The following is a 23,498-nucleotide window of genomic DNA, read 5'->3' on the forward strand; positions in this document are numbered from 1 at the left end:
CCTAACGCGAACAAAGCGATGGATGGAGTCGATGGTGGATGGCCAATGGTTGCGTGGATGGGCGCATCGAAAAGGTCCCTGACAAAACTAGGGTCTAAACTCAATGCGGCTACTTCCGTGGCGCGTCTTCACTGTGCAAGACGTCGACAACCACTGGCGATCCCGCAGTTACGCGTTGCATCATGGCATTGCCTCTTCCACCGGGCTTGACGCCCCCGGAGATTGCCTTTCTATGTGAGATGGAGCTTGTCACAGTCATACCACGTCAGAGACTGGAGAGACTGGAGCTTCTGGGAGTATGTGTCTGACCCTCCGGCCACCCCACCACGCGCCCATCATATATGCTACTGCTGCCCGTATGAAGTTGAGGATGGAGAGCTGACGGTAGAGCAGGGCCCTCTCAAACCTCTCAATCCACCGCATAGAACAGACGTTCCGCTCTGGTTGGCCCTCTTATTGAAGCGCCAACGTCGAGCCAACATCCTACCACCACCATGGCTAAACACACATTCACTGACTGCCATTCTCGATCACGAAATTGAACATGGCGAGACCTTCTCTCCCCCTCCACGACTCCCACCACAGCCTTCGAATAACACACTGCCCCTATCACCACCCTTCCTGCCAAACTCTGTAGCAGACGCAGCGCCGGATGCCCTTCCCTATCACTGGCTTGAGCTGGGCGAGATGCTGCTCGAAGCGGCGTCGGATGACGTGGACGAGTCAGACAACGTGCGCAAGCTGCTACGAGGGTTGAGGGAAGTTAGAATGGCAAAGCTTAGAAGCGGTGTCGAGGTACTAGATGCTGGAGGTGGAGTCAAGATGAATGGCGTAGGAGGCATGGAAGTAGGCGAAGGCAGAGCTTTTGTCACCGGCGTAATTGATGGCCTGAGGTGAGCAACTCTCTAAATCCTGATAGAAGACACTGGGCTGACATTCATCTCATAGGAAAATATCGGCTTCTCGCGAACAGCAACGCAAGGACCGCGACCATGACGATGAAGAGAATGGCTACTCTGGCACCATGGACGATAACGACTATGAAATGGATATGCAATGAGATTTCGGCAACACGTCTCGAATTGCACTTCTTCCGTAGCAGACGTCGGCCGCGTGGTGGTCAGAACTAGCAGTCGGTGTGGTCCACACTACAACATCTTCCTGCTCTAAGCGCCGAGCGCACCTTTCTCGTGGCAAGCGCATCGCGAGTCTGACAAGAGTGTGACACAGCATTTGTCACGATGCATCGAATGCCGGGGCGATCACCATGGCACGACGCAACTGCAAGTAGCGTGGTAAGCATCACCCGTCAAAAGTGGCACGCCTGACCCTCTGGCCGAATCGAGTTTCATCCCCCATGCCCAACGAACTGTGGCGATCCAATTCTCTCCAACATCCTCACACCCGCATCCCGGACATGACCACTGCGAAGATGACTACCAATAGCGTACCGTAGTTGCACGGCTCCAGACCTTTGGATCCGCAATAATCGGTCCATAAGCGTGTTCATCAACGGACCCTATCGAGGACCCTATGCTGCATCCCGCAATGCGAAAAGTGGACCTGCGTCAAGTCATGGGTAATGTCGTGGTTCCGTTTTGCCGACAAGGTAGATCCCTGATTTTCGGGATGTCAGAGTGCCTTGCATCGGGCCGCAACGACGCTGTACGACAGCGGCTCATGCAACGCCGCGATGAAAGCTCCACCTGTACAATATATACAGTTTACTATTCCCGATGTGCACTGCACATGTGTACCGGTAAGTGGATGAATGACCCTGTCTGGCAGCCTCACTCCGACTCGTCCATAGTGGTGCGCGGAAATGCAATAGTCTCGGGGGCAAGACAGGTACGACGGTTACGGTGCATACCTACCATACAGAGAGCAGTTGTCCGTCCCATGGCCGCGATGATCCTTAAGATCGCCTCCATCGCTGCCAGGGGGACATGGGTAACTCGGCAAAAGTTGTCAGTCAGCAACGTCGTTCATTCTCCTCAATCGGTCAAAGTTTGCGCACACACGTGTACATACAATAGGCGTGTAGCATCGCGCCATTGAAGCCGGGGCAGGAATCGCGACAGAGGGGAAACCGGCGGCGCACGAAGACATAGTTCACCGGTAGCCGAATGGGCCTGCGCGTGGTGAAGAAGAAGAAGAAGAAGGGCGGGGTGGGGCCATTGGGGACTCTCGAGCGTGCTGGTTACCGTGTGTGGTATGCCAGTACATTTCATGGGACGGGCTGTACTATGCAAAAGAGAGTTTGAGCTTTTCCGGTTAAACAAAACAAGCAACATGGATGATCGCCTGTCTTTCTGCCCGTCATTCTACTAGTTTGGCACATGGCATATTGTACATTTTACGCTCTCTCTCTCTCTCTCTCTCTCTCTCTAGCTCTCTCTCGACTCACATCCGCCAACCGGCCGACTCGCGCGATCCATGTACACAATGTACCCGTGAATCGCGCTCCCCAGCCGCCAGTCTACCGTGTCTGTTTCTGTATCTGTGTCTGTAAATGCCCTACTGCTGCCCTGACATTTCTCCCGTGTCAAGCACGCGTTTGTCGAGCCGTGCGTGCGTGAGTCGTTTAAACGGTAGACCCACGCGCCATCAGAGGTCTTTCTCGGAGTAGACACCCAACCCATCCCTTTCCCATTCCAGCCCGATCTTTTCTCCTCCGCGCCCGCGCCCGCGCGCGTCTATGCTATCACCCACGATCAGGCTGGAATCGCATACCATACCTACTCCACATCATCACACGCACTCGCAATCTTTGCGCAGCCATGTGTGCGCGTTGATACTCTGTATTTAATGTAAATGCATGGTTGGCTGGTCTATCCCACACATCCATACATCCATACATCCATACATCCATCCCTTCCTCTCTCTCTCTCTCTCTCTCTCTTTGCCCACCCCATGAACCATGCAACAGGCCCAAAGTTTTTACTGTCCCTGCGTGTCTTACTCTTGCCTGCTTACTTGCAAGGACGGGCTAGATGCTGGTAGGTTTATGATAGGGCGGGTTATTTGTATAATTGCATGTAACATGTGTGGCGCGTGACACTTTGTTGCAATGCTGTTGGAGTCTGAGACGGGGATGTAATTTTTTTCTGAGGGAGAGGGGGGGGGGTCGTGTTTCATGTGCTTCTAGAAGAATGGATTGGGATTTTTTTTTAGGGTTTTAGACATAGTTTTTGCATTGGAGTCTTGGGGAGGGGTACCCGTAGGTTGCTTTTCGGTTTGGGGGTTGAGGAGGGTATGCTTTTGTTTACCCCGCGTGCGGTAATTACTGGTCATCACTGGTACTCACGGTTGGTCATCTTGATCCGATAGACGCGGAAGCCTTGGAGTTTGGAATCTGCCGGGGTTTTCCCCCCTTTCTTTTCACTGGGTTACTTTCGAAGTGTGCTAATGTACCGGTACATAGATAGTACAATATGCAGCGTGTACTAGACATAGTTGAGTAGGTATCGGTACATATATGTATTCCATTAAGCACCGAGTATCGCGCCTTCCCCACTAACCCCTCCCCTCCCCCCATGCTGATACACATAGTAGTACATTTCTATCATTACTCACTCCCCCGGCATCCTGATCGACAATGTGACGCGTCTGGGTCTCAATAATCTCGGTACTAATTCGCCACGCGGCTCAGACGAATCAGCATTGCTCGGGGCAGAAAATGCGTAGCCCGAGGAAGCCAATGGGGAGGTTTCGGGGCGTTTGATTTTCGGCCTTGGGGACGTGAGATTTGCCTATTGGGCCATAGTATCCATGGTTATATGATAACGAGTACCACGGCAGACAGGCTTGGTCGCCGTGGTTGCTGGTGATCTGTATCATGATGAGTACAATAGTATCGATCCCAGTACCAATAGCTGATCTCTATCAGCCGTCGTCCGTTTCTTGGTACGCCTATCGCACCGCCCTCTTCTCGATGTATGTAGTGCGGGAACTACAGGCGTGGGAAGGCTGACGTGCACCCGAGAGAATGCCCTGTACATCTGCCGCTTATAACTGCCACAGGAGCAATTGCTCAAAGATGTACCCGTCAATCCTCGCTAATTCGTCAAAAGATGCCAACTTGGCGAGCTTATCGGTCTCAAAGGAATTTGGAATGTCGCTGCTGACAACCAACGCTGATATCTGTAGTATAGTACTGCGACTATCGACACAACTGGGTCGGAGGGATCCTGGTTTTGTCTCCTTACTCGAGTATGAGCACACTAGTGACCCCAGTGGAGCAATTGCATTGAAACACTGGGAGCATTTGACCTTTCACTACAATATAATCGCGATGCGATGCGTGGGGCTGCTATCAGGGCAACACGACAGGACGACGCAAATCCAGCACCATATCGAGGTTGCGGCAAGGCCTTTGTGATTTCAATTGCTCATGTCAATCTGGTCTGGAGAATGAACATGGTTCAGTGGCCGAGGTGGTGTCCGAGTAGCTCCCGAGTGTTAGCAACCGCGGTGAGAAGAGTGTTTGACCACGTGTGTTGGTTCGCATATACCGGTAGAGGATAATATTGATCAAAAAGAACAGGGTAGGAGAAACATGGTTGATTCAAAAGGCATGTAACTCGACAAGTAAGAATCGCATGAAGGAGTTCTACTCGACCACGAACAAGAGCGCCTATAAACAAGTCAGCGCAAGTACAGCAGAGTAATGGATCAACATGCGGGTCAGTCACGTTGCTGAAAAGCTCATGCAGAGAGGACCAAACGAGCCCAGTTGTTCGTCGATCGCTTTTCCCTCCTCGGCCCTATTCTGTCGTCGGTTGCATGATTGCCCTAGGCACCCTGTGCACGTATCCACAACACCACACACCTATTCTCCCCATTGCAAATCGGCTCCCAAACTGGAGTGCCCTGCCTCGTCTTCAGTTGACAATCTGCAATAGCAAGCTAGGGTGTCGATAGCATACTTCCACAGCCGGCCGTCAAACTTCCCTATCCAGCGCATTGCCACTGCTTCTGTGCGGAAAAGGAAGGAAATGAGACGCCATTTGCAACTCATCTGATACCAGCTTGACTGCAAAGACCAAATTTGTTGGAGATTAAAACACTGTCCATTTTTCCTCGAATGACGGCTCGGCGGCAGGCAGAGTGCCGCCGCACTGGGACCTGTTGTGAAACGTGGGGTTGGCAAGATGACGGCAGGGATTGGATGGGAAGCGAGAGGGCATCCCTTGATCTGTTCACACCGAGCTGGTCCCCTCTGTAGGAAATGGTCGCAACCACACAAGGGGTTAGCCATGTCTGTCCCGTAACTGTTTGTTGCCTGTTCGCAGTGAGAATGACAGTCACGAAAGGGAAAAGGCATGTACGTGGTAGTTGGGCTAAGACGATTGGTAGTGATGAAAGGGTCCTGTGTGTTGTCAAGCCCAGATTCCAAGTGCTTGCATATGCTGTCATGCCGTTTGGTTCCTCGACAGGCATGATGCTGGTTGTGAATAACGTCCAACTGTGCCCCCTCTGGAGCGTTGAAGCCAAGATCCTGGTTTGCGCTTTGATGCCACAGATCCGTACTTTTCCACTTTCTCTCTCGACATCACCACAACACGGTGACAAGCTCGGAGGGAATACCGATGTACCGCGCCATAGTCGTACATCAAACGACGGTGGAGCTGTGCCTGAAGCCAGCCATGTTGACAACTACTGCGGTACCTACGCGGCACGGCGGTTTCTACGTCCAGTTGTACTGCAAGTGAAGTCATGAGCAAGCGATTGAGCAGTGCGGCGCAAACGCAGCTGAAAGATACGAAAAACCTTGTCGAAAATCTGCGTCCATTTTCGCTGGAATTACGTGTTGCAGCTCTGAGCCGAGCAGCCAGTCAGGCCTGGCCCAGGGGCCCATCGTATCGAGGACATGTTCACTGTATTTGGACATTGGGGCATCCGGGGCTCGGGGACTCGTTTGCCCGCTCCGAGCTTCCACTTGAACGATTGTACCTACAGCACCTACAAGTCGTACACACCATTGTACAACAAGCGTCAGCCTAGCCGTCATCGTTCCCGCGGAGGGCGGACATGGCTCGAGAGAAGCGAACGGCTATCTGCATGATCAATCGAGGAGCAGACGGTGTGACTTGTACAGACAATCGTATCGGGATCCTCAATGGGACAATGCTTCGACCAGGCGCGCGGATGCTGGCGGACAGACGCATGGCATGCTGACGGAAACAAAACGAGAGTGTCCAGGAGTGTCCAGAGGGTTGGGGGAAGGATGCACGAAGCTTATGCAAGGGGCGTGCATGGATGCATGGATGCATAGTACGAACCAGGAGGGGCGGGGGGGGGGCTTGCGCGGAAGGCGTTCCGGCTCGCTAATTTGTGTTGCCAATTTTGACGAATCATGCCCACGATCGGCCAAATTCACATGCTGCGCACACCAAGGTCATGGGCAGAAGAGCTTTTTTACCGCTGCCTTGTACAATACGAAGAATCAACGACATCCCGCAAGACAGGACTTGCAAATTTTCGCGGATCGGTTGGGCGGGATTCTTTGGGCCGTGATCCAGTTCCACTCTTCTAAAAATGGATTTACAATACAAACGAGTTGGGCATCGTTGGAAGTCTGGACCAGAGAGTCCGATATTGCTCGTGTTGGGAATTCGTAAGCCCTCCGAAGGCAATGGGAGGGGATGGCGTCTTCCCTTGCTTCGAAGCGGAGCCTGCATTGTACTGTCTGTATACGCCGCATCTCCGCATGCTTTTAATCTCACCTGATGCTCGCCAATCGTGACCATCTCGTGGAAGACGTGCAAAACGCGTCTCGAAGACATGAAGCTCGGCACTCGGGGCCGTCGTGCATCGGAGTTGTGGCCGCGATACGACCAGCCTTGTTTGTGCACCGCACGGTCGGGTCAATTCAGATTGGACAAATGTGGGGTGAGCCTCGGTGAGAGATTTATAATCGTGGTGTACGCGTGAGAGATCATGATGATGGACGGAAGCGCGGGGAAAGAGATGTGTATCCAGATACTATGAAGTCCGCTTTGCACTTGCAGACATGCGTCGAAGCTAACTTGTCAATCAGCTTCGATACTTTGCTGTAGGTATACCGTAGCTACTGCAAGACCAACGTGAAGGGATACTAGCCAACCTGTATTCCTGAGATAATCCGGCACAGAAGACACGGGAAGCGGGAGCTATGCACTCTCCCCGCCGGCGGTAAGTTTGCCAATATCTTGGTGTACGGTTCAAAGGTTCGGAAACCGGTGCAGGGGCGTCACGGCTGTAAGAAGGTTTGTGCTGGCGAGCGTTCCAAGACGATTGACAGGTGGAAGGAGGTGGGAAAAGAAAGTGCAATGTGCTTCGAACGATACGGGGGTTTGAACATGGTTTGGCCAAGCCAGCCATGGTAGCGTTTGGCGGCAGGCGGACGTGCGTCCGCAGGTACGGGCCACTAGCGCTCCGCACATGAAAAGCAAAAAGAAAAACCCGGGAGATCCATTCGCACGAGGTCTTTCATCAAGGGAAATTCGGAATCAAGGGGGGGCCTTCAATCTGCATGCAGTGATGCGAGTGTATAGTGTCACCCGTCATCGATGATACGCGTAATGTGCTCTGCCAAAAGAAAAGCTAGGGCGTAGGGATACATGTCGACGTAATCGCTATGACGCAAAGGGGGATCGGTTGGTCCTGTAGTAGTAACCCTTGCCTCGGCAGCTTCATCAAGCAGACCGGTTGTTTTGCTCGATTTGAAGCAAAAAAGAAAGGAGCAGGTGGACAGTGAGAAGTAGAATGAGAGGGTTGAATCTCGCCTTTTGGAACCATGGTTCTATTATTCTACGGCCGGATGACAGATCTGAGCCAGGAACAGCGTGCTAGAGAAGAGAGCTGAGAGCCCTGGTCCAGGGACGAATAGCAGATGATGGCAGCGGGCTGCTAGGTCCATGGCTGGAGTCGAAGATGGGACATGTTTGGTGATTGATTGTGCGATGCTGTTGATCGCAAATGGGTACGGGATTCCTTGTGCAGATCTCTCTCATTTGTTGAGATTAGTGCAGTTGGCCACACACGTCTTGGGCTTTTGTGGACAGGGATGATCCATCCATTCCGCTGTACACATGTACCGACTGATCGTCGTTTTGCCATTCTGCATCCTCACCAAAGTGGACATGGTGGGAACCATCAGCGATTATGGTACAGTAGACTTTAGGCGACTCCTACACCGTCATTAGCACGGGGCTGTTGGTATGTTCATGCTTGCTTTTCACTTGTCGCCCGTGATTCCGCAATGGCTGTTCACGATCCAAGGACATGGTTTATTGCCAATGGTGCTCGTATTGGAAGAGCAGATACTATCAGGCAGGTGGTAGGCCATGCCACGATTGCTAGCGCGGTCGCCCTATCTACCAGCACAGTGAAGCGGCCGTCGTAATGGTAGCGTATGGCCTATGGTAGAGGCAGCTTGGGGAGTCGAGTAGGTACTATCACCAGGTAGTGTGCTATGGGGTCCATGCAGATGCCGAGCCTGTGAACCAAAGAAGAAGATGGCGTCTTAGAGTAGCCATTCTGGCTGTGTGATGTGATGAATGCCTCTGTACACGACGGACTTGGCGAAGAAGATGTGTAGCCATGCAACGTGCCCGTCTATAGTGTGGTACCACAGTATAGAGTACAGTGGGCTAATGGTGGTACATGCAGCTTCCTGGGGAAGGAGGCTTACAGCTCCGCAGCCACGTGCGGGCAGAACAGAAGAAAAGAAAAAGGAATCACAGGTACCGGAGAAAAAGCTGGGTTGGCGATTGGACAATGCGCACGCACTGCCATGGGACGGGCGAGAATACATACTCTAGGGTAGTAGTGATGTGTGTGTGTGTGTGTGTGTGTGTGTGTGTACTCCGTACAACCTAGCGTGTTGATGGGAAGGGATTGGCGGTCGCAAAGCGGGGATTGTGTGCCGTCGGCAAGAGGACTCGGTCTGGTTTAGCGTCTGGCTCGCGTCTGGGAGAGCGAGCGAGCGAGCAAGCGGGCTTTCTGACAGGCTCGGCCTTGGGAGCTGCTCACAACCCTGGGCAAAAGTGAAGAGCTGCTTAGTACGGTACGAGTACTATGTACCATGGTGTGTACACAATATCTGGTGTGGTGGGGCAAAGCCAGCCTCGCTCGCGCTGCAGCGTGCTCACTGCTGCCGGTCCTCGCTCGCGCCCGGGTGGTTCCCCCATGCAGCCTGTCTCTGTGCGGTTGTGCAGACTGGCGTGATGTGATGCCAATGGTAGGTGGCCAAGTCAGTAAGCAGGGTAACACAGTAGATATTCTACCGGGCACCGTACTCTACTCACCTTGTACCTAGCAGCAATACTCTACTAGGCCTCAGTACTGGTAAGCCCGCACTGCCAATGGCGAGTTTGCTGACGCTGCGATGAGGGGTAAACACAGCACATACACAGCACACCTTCGCCCCATGCCAAACGGTCAAGATGGCGACTGGGTGGTGGCAAAGGTTGCGAGACATGAGACATGTTGTTGCCGTGGGTTACTCTGCCACACCCCCCTCTCTACGGCTCGATTGCCCAACCTCTACCTCTCAACGTCATGGCCTGGGGAGGTACCGTAGTACATACCGGCAGGTGTTGTGTGCTTTGTTGTTGTTGGGCCAGGAAGAAGGCAAGTTGGATTCCCTTTGGCGCACGGCCCGAATAGGTGTCGTCCCCTGTTCGATACTCTACTGCCCCCCCCCCCCAGCCAGCATGCCCTACTCCTACAAAGGGTGCCTACAAGAACTGAATACCTGTACTTTGTACGAATCAGCTTTACGACGGCTACTATGGAATCGTGCCTCCTGCCCCCCCTCTACCCCTACCCAGTATAATACCTAGCCTAGTCAACTCAACGCATGGTTCATGGTTCCAGGTTGGTAACAGGGCCGCAGACCCAGACCCACACAACAACGCTCCCCCCTGGCCCAACATCCCTGCCGCTTCTTGAGTCTTGACAGAACGCCTTCCCTCCATGGTCTGTTGCTCTGGCCCTGGTCTGTGTGAGCCCTTCAAGCAGAACAGCCCAGGCAGGACCGAGAGAATGCTCCGTCGATAATGGAACAACGACCACTGGCGCCGTAGCTCTCTTCTCATTTTGGCACACCCCCCCCCCCGACACTCTTTCGCTCGATTCTCAGATACTTGCTACAACTAACTACTATACCGTACAACACTCCATACTCCTCTTCTGCGATACCAGCACATACTTTGGCCATCTGGCTCGCTCTCTGCTTGCTATTGTTGTTTGGTCCCAAAAGCCAGCGCCGCTGTGCTTTGCTGTGCCTCTGCTCTGCTCTCTTACCCTACCCTACCCTACCCTACCTACCTAGTCGCTCCTTCCTTCCCCTCGCTTGCGCCGCACCTACCTCCTTCCTAGTACCTTGCGATTCGAACCACACAGTCCCCAGTCCATCCACCGTCCACTCGACCGTTGGGAAGGCACACCCCACGTCCGCTCCCTGCAGCAGGCACGACCAGCCCTTGCCTGCCTGCCTGCCTGTTGCCCACCTCCTTCCCTTTTTTGCCCACCCTCTGTTTCTGCCACTGCCTCTACTACCACAGTGCCACTCACACACTCACACACACACACACACACACTCTCTCTCTCTCTCTTTGCACATCGCTCTGTAGTAGAAAGGACGAGCAGTCACCACCTCTTCACTGCAAACCCCCCTCCCTCTTTCCCCCTTCTCCCCTCTTCCCCTCCCCCACCTCTTCTCTTCCATCCATTCTTACCTATATACACACATACCATACTTTATACACTCCACACGCCATCGACTGGTTTGCCTTGGACCAGAGACAGACCGCGTCTGAGCTCTCCACTTCCCGCATCGACCACTCTCGTTCGTGTGCCATCTTTGCGTAACAGAAACATCGCCTGTCCCAGTCTTTTCACACAGCCACTACCGTACCTGGAGCACGCTGTTGCACGCTGTGGCACGCTGTTGCACAACCTGCTGCAGGCCGTCAGTCTCAGTCGTTGGACTGGTCCCCAAAGAGGTAATTACATTCACTCCACTATCCATCCCTCATTCACTGTGCATTGCGACACGGCCCGCTGCCAATTCATGGCCGACTCATCAGCAACAACACTTGACCGTCCGTGTGACCTGGTGCTAAAAGTCATGTTGTCGCAAACGGATAGGCCACGCTCCGTGGGTCGCGTCTAACCTGCCCTTTCGCATTCCACGCGGGGGGTCCCTGGTGCCAGCCTCGTCATTCCTCTCTCTCTTAGCTTGAACACAATAATAACACCAACACCAGACTAACATCGCCACTCTGCCGCCCTCCCCTCGTCAAGGCCAATGTCAAAGTCCATAGCCTCCTCTACCTCCACCCCTTCCTACTAGGCGACATCGATTCCAACTCGACAAGACCCAATTCCCCCAATTCCTAAACCACCTGCTGGAACTAGATGCTAGCTGGAACCTCGGCAGACCCCAGATAGCGCGCGCTCCCCCCCGCCTGTCCGGGCTGGAGTACTCCCATCATGTCTTCCCATACGCATACGCAAGACCGTGCGCTGGATCAGGAAGTCACGGAAAGGCGCTCAAGTGCACAGGTGGCGCCCTTGAACATACAGAAATCGCCCAACAAGTCACGAACCGCAGTCTTCGGCCACACCCGTCAGTCTTCGTCGAGAGGCAACCGGTCGAGCCGGTCGCACTCACAAACACAAATCTCTCCACCATTGACGCCTACGACATCCAGCGAAGCAGCCCTTCGGCATCAGCAACCCGCACAACCCGTGTTCCACAACTACCTGCGTGCCTTCTACCACTACAGCCCGACTTCGACGGTGTCTTCCTCGACCGACGAGTCCTCCATCACCGTTGCAATTAAGCAGGGTGATGTCATCTTGGTTCATTCTGTGCATCCCAATGGATGGGCAGATGGAACCTTGTTGGCCTCTGGTGCCCGTGGATGGCTTCCCACAAACTACTGCGAGCCTTATGATCACCCGACGATTCACAACCTCTTGACAGCCTTGACCCATTTGTGGGATCTCGTTCGCGATGGCGAGAATGGAGATCTGGCCGCTTTTACGAGGCAGGATTATGTCAGGGGTATGATTGCTGGTATCCGGGTTTTCCTGGTAAGTCATGGATTCGCCGGCGCTTCCATCCGACGACGGCTGACGATTCCCAGGAAAGAACAGAGTGCCTATCGCGAGAGTCGCGTCTGATTGTCGAACACGTCGGGCTGCGGAGAATGCGCAAAGGTCTGCTGGGAGACCTCTCGACTCTAGTGAAGACGGCCAAGAACCTGCAAGAAACGCTTCAATCGAACGAAGCACCTATGCCCGTGTTTGAGCACATGGATGATCTCGTACTAAAGTCATTTAAGCTTGTCACAAGAGCAGTCCGCTTCCTGGATATTTGGGCTACAGACGCCGTATCCTTGTCCTTGTTTGAGCTAGGCGTTACCGACACGACTCGACCAATGACGCCACCAGCTGACTCCGCCGAGGCTGCCGTGGAACCGCCAACAACGACAACAACACGTCAACAGGGGGATGACGGACTGTCGACGAATGACGCTGGATCCCCAGTCACACAGGGACCCCTGCCTGGGCAAGAGGACTGGTACACCGCTACCCATCAACCAAATCGAAATCTAAATCGCCTTTCCGTGGCATTCTCACTGCCCTCGGAGACGGACTGCTCACTACAGTCACCCACCATCTTTTCGCATCCCCAAAAACGAATCTCAGTGACGCACCGACTGTCATATACGAGCAGGTCACAAAGTCTACAAAAGGGGATTCTGGCTTCGGAACGGCTGAGCGCTGCACAAGATTCATTCTTGGGCAACATCGGGTCGTTTATCGGGTTGCACTTGCAATCTCGTTCTTCAGAAGAGCTGGCCACCATTACCCGGCAGTCAGTCGTTACCTGCCGCTCACTGCTAACGGTTGTGGAAGAAGTATGGGAGCGAGACTCACGCAGATCCCAGCCCCTGGCACAAGCGCGAGACGCCATGTTCGAACGGCTCACGGAGCTGGTACAAGCCACCAAGGATATGTTTGATGTGGTCGATGCTGAAGTGGGTGGGGATGTGGTGGAACCCGAATCCGGGAAACAACTCGTAACCGCCGCCACCAGCTGCGTCCGCGCAGCCGGTGATTGTGTTGCCAAGGCACGAGTTGTGATTGAGAGGATTGGAGATTTTGAATTCGAACAGGTCGGCTTGGGCTTCGCAGATGAGGTTTACCAGCAACTCAACCCAGCAAGTCAGCAGGCAGATGAGCGGCCTGCGTCACCAAGGCCTGCGGAGACGTTTATGGAGACGAACAAGCCCCTTCCTCCACCGCCGACAGAGGAGCATGACTGCCCGCCACCCCTCACCCTATCAGACTCGAAGCCTCTGCCGGACGTACCGCAGCAGTCTTCGCCCGTGGAGGAGACCACAATCAGCATGCAGCCAACGCCTTCCGCTGTCATTGTAGAAAGCCCGACAGCTGCATCCTTCAGATCCTCAAAGTCATCGATGCCGACGCTCCATGCCGTGACCGCTCCGGTGCTTCCTCCGCCGACTGCGTCTGAGATGCTGGACAGCCCCATGAGCACGACCCACGAGAGCTTCGCTAGCTCTACCAAAACCGACAGTGTCAACGTTTCGGTGACCGACTCGAGCAGTAATTACCATTTCAGCATGCGGGAGGGCACTGGCAGTGTCATCTCGCATACCTCGACGAGAGCTACTACCCCAGAGCACTCGCCTTCCAAGAAGCAAAGCTCGCAGACCTTGATGAGCAGCTTTGGCAGCTCCTCTGAGCTGCAATCGATGGCGAGCGAGGACATTGCAGCCGGCGAAGAACACCTGCTTGAGACAACCTATGTGCATGAGCTCATATACAACAAAGATGGTCAGATTTCTGGAGGCTCCTTGCCCGCTCTGGTCGAGCAGCTCACCACGCATGAGTCTACCCCAGATGTCGTCTTTGTTACCGCCTTCTATCTTACCTTCCGCCTCTTCACTACTCCCCTTGAACTTACACAGACTCTGATCGACAGGTTTGATTACATCGGTGACAGTCCAGCTGTGGGCGTCCCTGTTCGGCTTCGGGTCTACAATGTCTTCAAAGGGTGGCTCGAGAGTCACTGGTCAGGCGAGAGCGACGCTGTCGCATTGGGGCTCATTCTCTCGTTCGCCACTGGGAGGTTGCGGACAGCTATGCCAGCCGCTGGCAAACGCCTTGCGGAGCTCACTTCCAAGGTTACCGAAGTTCGCGCCGGCGCCCTTGTTCCCCGTCTGGTTTGCTCGATTGGTAAATCAGGGGCCTCGCATTCAGTCTTCACTTCTGCAGACAACAACGTCCCATCGCCGACAATTACAAAGAGCCAGCTCAACGCTCTACGGGCCAGTAAAGAGGGCAAGGCGCAATGCAGCATTCTAGACTTTGATCCTCTTGAACTAGCGCGACAATTCACCATTATAGAATCGCGACTGTTTTGCGCCATCCAACCAGAAGAGCTTCTTGCCCTCGAATGGACGAAGAAGTGTGATTCCAAGGCACACAACGTCAAGGCCATGTCCACCCTATCAACTGACCTGGCCAATCTCGTCGCGGACACGATTCTTCAGCTCGAGGACGCAAAGAAGCGAGCAGTGATTATCAAACAGTGGATCAAAGTTGCAGGAAAATGCCTAGAGCTCCATAATTATGATTCACTGATGGCCATTATCTGTTCACTCAACTCCTCCATGGTAATGCGCTTGAAAAGGACGTGGGAACTGGTGTCTGCAAAGACCAAGGCCCGTCTGGAAGAGCTCAAGGCCATTACGGACGTTGGACGAAACTATGCCGTCCTCCGCCAGCGGCTGCAAAACCACGTCGCTCCATGCATTCCGTTTGTGGGCATCTACCTCACGGATTTGACGTTTATCGATGTAGGCAATGGCACCACACGTCAGCTTCCAGGAGACTCGGGTCGCGAGGCTGTATCGGTCATCAACTTTGACAAGCACATGAAGACTGCCAAGATCATTGGCCAGTTACAGTCCTTCCAGGTGCCATACCGTCTGGCTGCTATCCCCGAGATGCAGGACTGGATGGAATCCCAAATTCAGAGAGTCCGATGCAGCGATCAGGCCAATGTCACGAGTTATTATCGTCGATCATTACTTTTGGAACCCAGAGAACCCCAACACCCGACTCGAGGTTCACCATCCATCGACAACAGCGCACAAAGTACCTTTAGCAGTGCAGACAGTCGCAACAACTCCAAAGACAAGTTTGATTTCCTGAGCTTCAACTTTACGACGAACAACGTCAAGGGATCGTAACAAGGTCTTGCTTGAATGCGCCGATCGTTTTGGGCCGCGCCCTCTGCATATCAGGGGCCTTGCGGCAGCCTAACAATTTCACATATCACCGAAGGCATTCGGCCATGGACATATATTAATGTTTGTGTTTTTACTGCATCTGTTCCTTTTCGTCACGTCTTGGACACTTATGATACCAATGGTCAATTTTCTCTTTGTTTGCTTTATACCACTGTAGCGATTTTCTATATCCAGGCGTTTTATCAGGGTGGTGACCGCAAACCCGGTCCAGCATTTGTTCTTCATTTTGTACTTGTCGAGAACTTTTCCATGCCAGCCTCGGGCTCGAGCATGTTGGCGTTCATGTTAGAGCAAAATAGTTGCCATTGTGGCCTCGGTGCATTGCGGTGGGAACCAGTCAAAAGCGTCACAGAGATGGCCATGGGAACAGGAAAGGTGTTCTGTTCTTGTACAGTCGTAGTAACATGCACATATGCATGGCGAGAGATGGAAGGATTTCGAACTGATGAATAAAGAATCCATTAAGCAACCAAACCCGTTTCCAACCACATGAACGTATTGAACAAGTATTGTGAGGAATTAATTGTGAATATTCGCAGCTCTATTGTACAGTTTACGTACAAAATCATCTTGACTAGAGTACTGTCCCTGTCCCTGACCCTCGACCCCACTAGGCTTCCACCACAACCCACCAAACTCCCCTCCCTCTTCCCCACACCATCACCACACAACACACAACCACCAAAAAAATGACCCCCCCACCCCCACAAACCCACATCATCGACGTACGTACCCCCGCCGAATTCGCAACCGGCCACCTCACCTCCCCCCTCGCGCCCACGCTCAACATCGAATACCAAGACATTGGCCGTCTCGAGGCCATCGTCTACGCCGCACGCGGCATCCACGTCCAAAAACACGATCACATCTTCTTGTACTGTCGGTCTGGGCGTCGTAGTGCGCTTGCGCTGCGGACGCTGGTGGAGGCGGGGTTTGGGGGGGTGAGGGATTGGGGGGGGTTGGAGGAGGCGGGGAGGGAGTTGGAGGAGGCGGGGAGGGAGTTGGGGATGGAGAGGGGGGGTATGGGAGAGGGGGCGAAAGAAGGAGGGGAGGGGAGGGTGAAGGAGTTTGGGAAGTTGGTGGAGGGGTTGAAGGGGCTTGAGGGGGCTTGAGGGGGCTTGAGGGGATCAAGTGTTGAGGGAGATTCTGTGGATGCGCTTGCTGTGAAGATTATGGCGTTTTGGGAATGGGGAGAGAGCTTGTTTTGGATAGGGTGGGGGGGGGGGATAGTTCTTCATAAGCCTGCCGTGCGATGCGATGCAGGGGAAGATTGTTGGGAGCATCACATGGGCTTGTGTGGACAAAGACGCTGGACACAGTTTAGGCACACGAATGCATTACACATGCAACAATTTAGCCAGACCCCACCCACTCCTGCAAAACCGCACCGCGCAAGACAAAATTCGGACAAGAAGTTGGACATTGTGGCCTGGATGGCGGCGCTATACTCCTGAGTCCTTTCACCGATCCTTTCTTTTCTTTTCTTTTTTTACAAAAAAAAATCCAAACTATCTCAACACTGCATGACACCATCTCCTCGCCTTCCTCATTCGAACCCGTCCTGCCCCGCAAATCCTGTATCCCTTCTGGCTAAGAAAGTCTGCAGCGAGGTTCCAAGGTTGTGCAGTTTTCTTTCGCATTTCCTTGGCCTCGGGGAAACGTCCCGTTTTCCTGTCGGGGGAAAGGGGCGGGTGCACGACATTTGGTATGCATATATATTACATACCTGCATACTCGTCAGACGCCTTGCTGTGGGGAGGGGATGGGTAGGTGGTGCGATAGCAGGCTTGGTGGGACGTTGTGGCTTGTGTCTTGAGTAGGGGATGAGAATGCAGAGTTTGTCCCAGGTTTTGACGGTTAGGACTACGTGTTGGATGGGGAATGGAGGAGAAGATCCAATGTCTGCTGAGCTAGCTACAAGACTGTTCCAGTCCCTCGTGGGATGTATCCCAGTTAACTCTGGTGGGAACAGTCAGCACCACGGGTGTAGGCAGGTGATATTGATGGCCTGGAATGGAATACGTGTGGATGAAGCGATCGCTGCAGATGCGTGTATTACTACGGCTCGGGAGGGGAAAGTTTACCAAATGCCATTTTGACAAGTTCGATACGATCCCCGAATCTGACGCTTCAGCGCTTCTTCGTAATTTTATACCTGCAAAGATCAGCCAACATACCCCCGCCACAAAGCACAAGCAAACTTACAAAAAAAGCTTCTCTCTCTCCCAAGTACACTTATCCGGATCGTCAGCCACCTCTTCCACATGAAACATTTTCCGCGCCGTCTTCATAAACGTCAAATCTGCCCTTCTCCTCCTCTTGAAGCAAAAATAACACACTGTATCCTCGCCAATCAAATCCTGCAACGTCTGCTGCAACAGTGGAAATGCTGGCTCAAAGTAGACGCAATCCGCAGCCAAGATGACATCTGGATGAAGGGGTAAGTGCGATGGCGTCGGGGCTCCCCAGTCGTATATCGTTGCTAGAACCCGTGAGTCGAGTGTGTTGAGTTTGATATTGCGCTTCATGAGATCGAACATGGGTTCTTGATCGGTAATGTGAAGCACGCGCTGGAGTTTGTGGCCAAGTGCGACTGCAAGGCCTACGAGTCCACCACCGGCACCGAGTTCCAAAATGACTTTATCTGCGAGTTCACTGCCGTCCTTTCTGAGCATGTATTTGCCGAGTACCATGCCGGCTGGCCATAGCATACCGCCACATCCATTGCGAAGGTCCTCGTGCAGTTTGAGTGGTGGTGATAAGAGGCCGTCAAAGTCTACCTCGGACACACCAGCAGCTTTGATTGGCGCAGGCGGAACTAGATCCTGACTGACCCCGAATAGGCTGCTCTCTTCGCTATCGGACATTTGTATATTTGGAAAGGGAAAAGAAAGAGTTGGGTGGTATATATAGTGTGCAGGCATCTCTGACCCTTGTTCAATGTTTTGTGCGCTCTCACTTAGCGCGAACTGGTGGGGCAGGGGTCCAAAGATCAATGAACTACAAGCGTATACTATGAGACCAACTCATTATTACTGCTCTGTGCCACCACAACATTTATATGTAAATGGTTTGGTGGATACGCAATTCAGTATATACCCACACCTGCTACCACGAAGGCCTTCCCAATCTCATGACCTCAATATCCCCACAATCACACCCATGAATCGCCTGCTCACTCATGCTAGAGTACCCCCAAAGACTCGCACCATCTGCTCTACTAATCTCCAACATTTGTTCGTTTACTAACAACCCGCTAACATCGTTTCTTTAAACACACAAGTACAACAACGCTAAATCAATAAGAAAAAAAAAGAAATGGGGTATGTGTAACATTTTCCAATCTTAGCCACGAATAGGACATTTTAAGTCCCAATGACCACTCACTCTCCACTTGAATTCCCCACCTACATGATGCTCATCTCAAAGCCCCTCTTCTACAACATGCCAAATCCAACACACTCTACAAGATAACCCACACATCTCTCGATCCCTTCTTGCATCCCGTGGGTCCCTTGTTCCCCTGTCAGCTCATACCCCCACTTCCCGAACTAGCACCCTGCCACCAACCCGACACGAACTCGCTCCCATCCGCCGGACCGCCTTGTTGATACCCACCCACACTCTCACTCGGCTGCGTATAGCTACTACGGTGCACGAATCCGCCATGTCCATGTCCTGGTCCCATGTCAGCACCGCCACCATCACCACTACCATCACCTCCATACACGCTAGCTTGCGGCCCGCCACTAAACCCATTCACATGACTAGACCGCCAGTCCTCATTGATCTTGAAGCCATCGCGGTGCAACCGCTCGCCCATGTCCGATGTTTGTAAAACTGACTCGAGGCCCATGGTGCTGATTTGTTGGTAATTGTGGCGCGGCAGGATGGGGCCTGGCATCCCGGGAAGTGGGGCCCAGAAGAGGGCTTCGGCGGCCGAGGAGCTTACGGGGGACGTCGTAGAGGCTGCAGGGACGTTGGTTGACGGCGTTGTGGACATGGGTTGCGAGTATGGGTATGAGGTCAAAGGGATGTTGGTATTGTAGTTTTGCATGGGTGCGTGATTCACCACTGGCGATTGCAGACGCGCGCCTGAGACCACGCTGCTGGGTCGTGAGGGCGCCGAGTGCGTCGCGAGGGAGAGGCGGTTAGGTTGCCCAAACAGGGAGAGTGATTCTCGGCGGTTTGGATGCTGGCCGCTCGGCGAGTTAGACATGCTCGAGTTTAGGTGGCTGGTATCGGTCGGAATGGGGTTTGTGTGAATAAGCAGGGGGTCAGCGGGGGAGCTGTTCATGCCTTGGGCTTCTGAACTTCGTCTCAGAAGGAGTTTAGAGTTGAGATGTTCCTCTGGGAAGGGCAAATCCCAGTGTTGTGATAACGTGTGGATGATGCGGAAGCATCTTGCTCCAAAGTAGTGACACTTGTGTAAATCCTCCAGACCTTGTAACCCGTCCACAAGATTCTGTCTCGATATCTTGTTGTCCTTGGAGTATAGCAGGTGTACAATGCAAACGGACAATAGAACATGGGGTATTGGAAGATGAGCGAAACGAAAGTCGTAAAGTGAGCGATATATTGTGACAATTCTCGAGACGGTGTTGGCTGCGTCGATGCAGATATCGCGGGGTCTAACTTCGGAATGTATCAGGTTGACCTTGAGTAATGGACGAAATAGGTGCACTATTATTGTAAAGTAGAGCATACTGCTCCCACGTGTTAGCCAACGGACACAACATGACAATTGGTATGACGTACTGTAGTACCAAGACATGAGGCTCGGGCCGTTCTTTACCCTCCAAAATCAGCGCTGGTGGCAACTGCTTGTACCATGCCTGGTATCGCTCGTAACAATTCTGCAGCTTAGTACTGGTAAGGCGTTCCCGCGGTGCAAAATACATGAAGTTGTTATCGTTGATCAACTCGGAGAGTGTCGCAAATTCATGCAGGAACATTCCCGAGGTAATGCCCTGAGGGGGCATACGCGATGCTCCCATTGCGGTTTCCGGAAGGCTCGTCGACTCATCCAAAAGTGGCCTATCCAGAGTTATCGCGGCTCGAGGGAGTTGTGAGATGCGCCCAATACAGACAGAGTACACACTGTAATCCTCAGCAAGTCATCATAGCGAACAGAGACCTTCCACCTACGTGTCTACCGTGAAGCAGCCCCAAAACGTGACTTTTCTGACTTCGACTTCGCTCGGCGTCAGATTTAGTACAGGACTTGTATTGTGATTCAGGTGCAGGCCGAGTTCCACACACATGCGAATGCATCTTCCCATGTACCCGAAACCCGTGCTGTCTCTCCCCGCGCTTGGTTCGCGCATGGCCATGATACACAAAGCCTGTGTGGTCGTGAGGCTCGGGGCCTCGTAATCCTCGTAAAGTAGCCGTCTCGCTTCAGTGAAGAAGTGGTCGCCTGCGGTACGGAAGTCTGCTGGATTTGTCCGCCCGACTGGGTCATCGGTCCAGTGACAGGCGTGAGCGCATATTGCGTTGACCAAAAGTGGAGAGCAGTATTTCTCGCGTCCAGACTCGAAGTCTTTGTAGAAGCACTCGCGGCTGAAGAGCACATAAAATGAGTGGCTCCACGTGAAGTACAAGTTGAGCAGTTGCTGGACAAATTGGATATCGTTGGTCACATTCGTCCACGTCGTCCCCTGTCGCCCTGTCAGTGCGTTATCGGTGCGTGCTCGCCCGCCAACGAAGTTTTCATCCTCAGGTACCAGGCCAAGGCTGGCTGAATGGCCAAAATGGCGACTCTCGCCTGTCAGAGTCACTGCCGGTTTCCCAAGCAGCAGACTCAGGTCAGATTCCAGGCTGGGGTGCTCGAGGGGCGTGCTTGGATGGAGCGTCACGGCCTTGTGCCATGTTTCCGCAAGGGTGGCAATCTCAGCGTTGGGGTCTTTGCGGAGGTGCTCGACAAAGTCTTGTACGTGCTCCTCTGGGAGCTTTCTGAGGTAGTTGAGGATGAACTCGGCGGTGAAAGCGTTTTGAGAAGAGGAAAGGGAAGCGGTGACATCGGACGCTTCGCGTTTCGTGCCTGCCGTGGATGGGTTTGAAGGGCCGGACTTGGAGCGGCGACTTTCGGCCTCAGCATCGTAGTGACATGGTGTCTTATAGACGGCTGTACACGTTGCGCAGACGGGCGTGCCGCCGTCACACTGAAGACGAGGTGTCAGCAACTGGCTGATTCAGTCAGGCCAGGATGGGACGGCCCCCGACTTGGTTGCATGCTTGGTCCGCGGATGCAAATTCGCAACAACAGGACGCCTCCCTTTCCTGGTAACTTGAAATCGTCAGAGAGCAACTTACTTTAGACTTGCGCCTGCGGCAAGGAACACAGGCAGACTGCACACATCGTCGCTTGGGGGCTTTGTCTCCCTTGGGCTGACTGTCGTCTTGATCGTCCCGGTAAGAGGGGGCTGTTGCACCGCCGCGGGCCATGACGGGAGTTTAGCAGAGGAGAAAGGATGGGGTAAGGAGAGACAAGCTCCGAGAAGGACAAGAGACGTGAAGTCGTCCACGACTGTAAAAAGGTCGTCCCTGTAGGTTTAGTCACCGTTCCAAAGCAGCGGCACGCAGGCTCGGACCCGGTTGGCACAGGCGATGTGGCGAAGAGTAGAGTCGAATTCGGCAGTGACAGGGTGTTGCTATTGGGCTGAGGGTAGATGCGATCTAGAAGCAAAAGGGTGACTACAGTTGATCTGGGCGTGGGAGGGGGCCCGAGAGGCAAAAGTGGCAGGCATAAGTCAATTTGCATCGAGATTTAAACCCACACGGGGCATTTCTCATCGTGGACCCAGAATGCCATGCTTCCCGCATGGGGATGCGCTTCCCCAGCAATCTCTTGCCAACCCGCATGCTGCGCGGTAGCGTGTGTGACTCGACCGGAGCAAAACTTGCGGTGCCTTTCTGACACTCTGGTTCGAACGTTCCTGGGTGCTAGAGTACAGCCAGTGGGCTATGCAGTCAACTTTCCCATGATATCCCACGCCTCCATGACGTTGATCGGCAAGCGACTTCTGAGTTAGACATTCCCAACCGAGACGGTCGCTTGAACACCATGGCTCCATCGTGATGTAAGCATGTCTTCGAGTCTATAGCTGTTTCTGGTTTTTTGGGGAACGACGAGGGGTACCGAATTCTTTCTTCTGGGATGTATGTTACAAAGACAGAGGATGGTTTGCGCCAGGCCTGATTCGACACGTTCTTATGATGTAGTCGAAAGGGCCGATAGGGCAATTGTTCAGCCGTCATGGCGGAACATGGACTCCACAGCCAAGGCTGCGAATGGAATCGGTAAATAGTGCCGCGCTCATAGAGTGTACTACGCTATACCACAGAATCGTGACTGCGTTTCTTTCACGTCTTAAAGAGTAGTGGTAACTTGCAATCACTGGGAGTTATACCCGCCAATCCGTTGCGAGAGATGAGCCGAATAGCCGGATTTCCTGCGAACGTTCAATACGGTACAGACAGGACACCGTTACGCTGACTGGCCAGCCGCCAGTGGCGAATAGATCCAGTTTGAGTCGCTTCTCTGATTCATGAGCCTTTGACTTGATATAGTACGACTTGCACGGTAGCCTTGAATTTTCAATCGTGAAAAATACAGCATTGATACTCGTATAACAGCGTTTACAATTCACAGTAATTCTCAAGGAAAATCAATGTTCATTGAATCTATCCACATGAGCGCTGCTAAGACACGGCATACTCTACTCATGTAGGAGAGAGAGAGAGAGAGAGAGAGAGAGAGAGAGAGAAAGAAATCATCAACAATTTTATGCACGTGAATAGAGGTTCAATAACAGTGGAAAAAAGTAGACCCCCTTGACATGGCTCTCCAAATTCATCCTAGCGTGAACCTATCTAGGCCTAGTCAGGGCATGTTACACATTACGTGCGTGTTAGTTACCTCACCCTAAAATAAATAACGACAAACAAGTCAAACATCGGCAGGCAAAAAAACACAAGTAACAATCCATCTATCCACCAAAGTCATTCCTGCTATGCATCTCGCATACAACTCCATCCAATCAGCAACCATGCAACGTCGTGCAAGCGCGCGCCCACTAACCCACTAGGCCACAGCCACAACCACAACCACAACACCCCCCTCTCGCCTTGTACTCCTACCGAAGGAAGGGG

General features: G+C 53.1%; 7 protein-coding genes across 7 annotated transcripts; 4 read left to right on the forward strand and 3 right to left on the reverse strand.

The window, feature by feature from the left end:
- The first annotated feature begins 142 nt into the window (after window positions 1-142).
- Window positions 143-2,169, forward strand: PSF2 (DNA replication protein psf2). The gene is made up of 3 exons (XM_003835267.2): window positions 143-296; window positions 394-893; window positions 949-2,169. Exons 1-3 carry the CDS (start codon window positions 183-185, stop codon window positions 1,058-1,060), a joined length of 726 nt encoding a protein of 241 aa, XP_003835315.1. The 5' UTR covers window positions 143-182; the 3' UTR covers window positions 1,061-2,169.
- Window positions 2,170-4,039: 1,870 nt separating this feature from the next.
- Window positions 4,040-4,381, forward strand: IAQ61_000158 (uncharacterized protein; the record flags this gene model as incomplete). Its single annotated transcript, XM_066094552.1, has 1 exon — window positions 4,040-4,381. One exon carries the CDS (start codon window positions 4,040-4,042, stop codon window positions 4,379-4,381), a length of 342 nt encoding a protein of 113 aa, XP_065955405.1.
- Window positions 4,382-5,299: 918 nt separating this feature from the next.
- On the forward strand, window positions 5,300-5,722 carry IAQ61_000159 (uncharacterized protein; the record flags this gene model as incomplete). The annotated part of the gene is made up of 1 exon (XM_066094553.1): window positions 5,300-5,722. One exon carries the CDS (start codon window positions 5,300-5,302, stop codon window positions 5,720-5,722), a length of 423 nt encoding a protein of 140 aa, XP_065955406.1.
- Window positions 5,723-6,546: 824 nt separating this feature from the next.
- IAQ61_000160 (uncharacterized protein) lies at window positions 6,547-7,365 on the reverse strand (the record flags this gene model as incomplete). Its single annotated transcript, XM_066094554.1, has 4 exons — window positions 6,547-6,677; window positions 6,729-6,844; window positions 6,931-7,026; window positions 7,109-7,365. The coding sequence occupies 4 exons, from the start codon at window positions 7,363-7,365 to the stop codon at window positions 6,547-6,549; spliced, it is 600 nt and encodes a 199-aa protein (XP_065955407.1).
- A 3,311-nt stretch (window positions 7,366-10,676) lies between these two features.
- IAQ61_000161 (uncharacterized protein) lies at window positions 10,677-15,816 on the forward strand. Its single transcript, XM_003835270.2, has 3 exons — window positions 10,677-10,994; window positions 11,259-12,090; window positions 12,144-15,816. The coding sequence occupies exons 2-3, from the start codon at window positions 11,485-11,487 to the stop codon at window positions 15,282-15,284; spliced, it is 3,747 nt and encodes a 1,248-aa protein (XP_003835318.1). The 5' UTR covers window positions 10,677-10,994; window positions 11,259-11,484; the 3' UTR covers window positions 15,285-15,816.
- A 766-nt stretch (window positions 15,817-16,582) lies between these two features.
- IAQ61_000162 (uncharacterized protein) lies at window positions 16,583-18,389 on the reverse strand. Its single transcript, XM_003835272.2, has 3 exons — window positions 17,550-18,389; window positions 17,429-17,499; window positions 16,583-17,303 (listed from the first exon to the last, which is right to left on the reverse strand). The coding sequence occupies exons 1-2, from the start codon at window positions 18,266-18,268 to the stop codon at window positions 17,475-17,477; spliced, it is 744 nt and encodes a 247-aa protein (XP_003835320.2). The 5' UTR covers window positions 18,269-18,389; the 3' UTR covers window positions 16,583-17,303; window positions 17,429-17,474.
- A 77-nt stretch (window positions 18,390-18,466) lies between these two features.
- On the reverse strand, window positions 18,467-22,660 carry IAQ61_000163 (uncharacterized protein). Its single transcript, XM_066094555.1, has 4 exons — window positions 21,660-22,660; window positions 20,493-21,508; window positions 20,103-20,444; window positions 18,467-20,050 (listed from the first exon to the last, which is right to left on the reverse strand). The coding sequence occupies exons 1-4, from the start codon at window positions 21,789-21,791 to the stop codon at window positions 18,871-18,873; spliced, it is 2,670 nt and encodes an 889-aa protein (XP_065955408.1). The 5' UTR covers window positions 21,792-22,660; the 3' UTR covers window positions 18,467-18,870.
- Between the last annotated feature and the right edge of the window lie 838 nt (window positions 22,661-23,498).

Source organism: Plenodomus lingam, assembly GCF_022343315.1.
Source record: "Plenodomus lingam strain CAN1 chromosome Unknown contig_1, whole genome shotgun sequence".
NCBI lineage: Eukaryota > Fungi > Ascomycota > Dothideomycetes > Pleosporales > Leptosphaeriaceae > Plenodomus > Plenodomus lingam.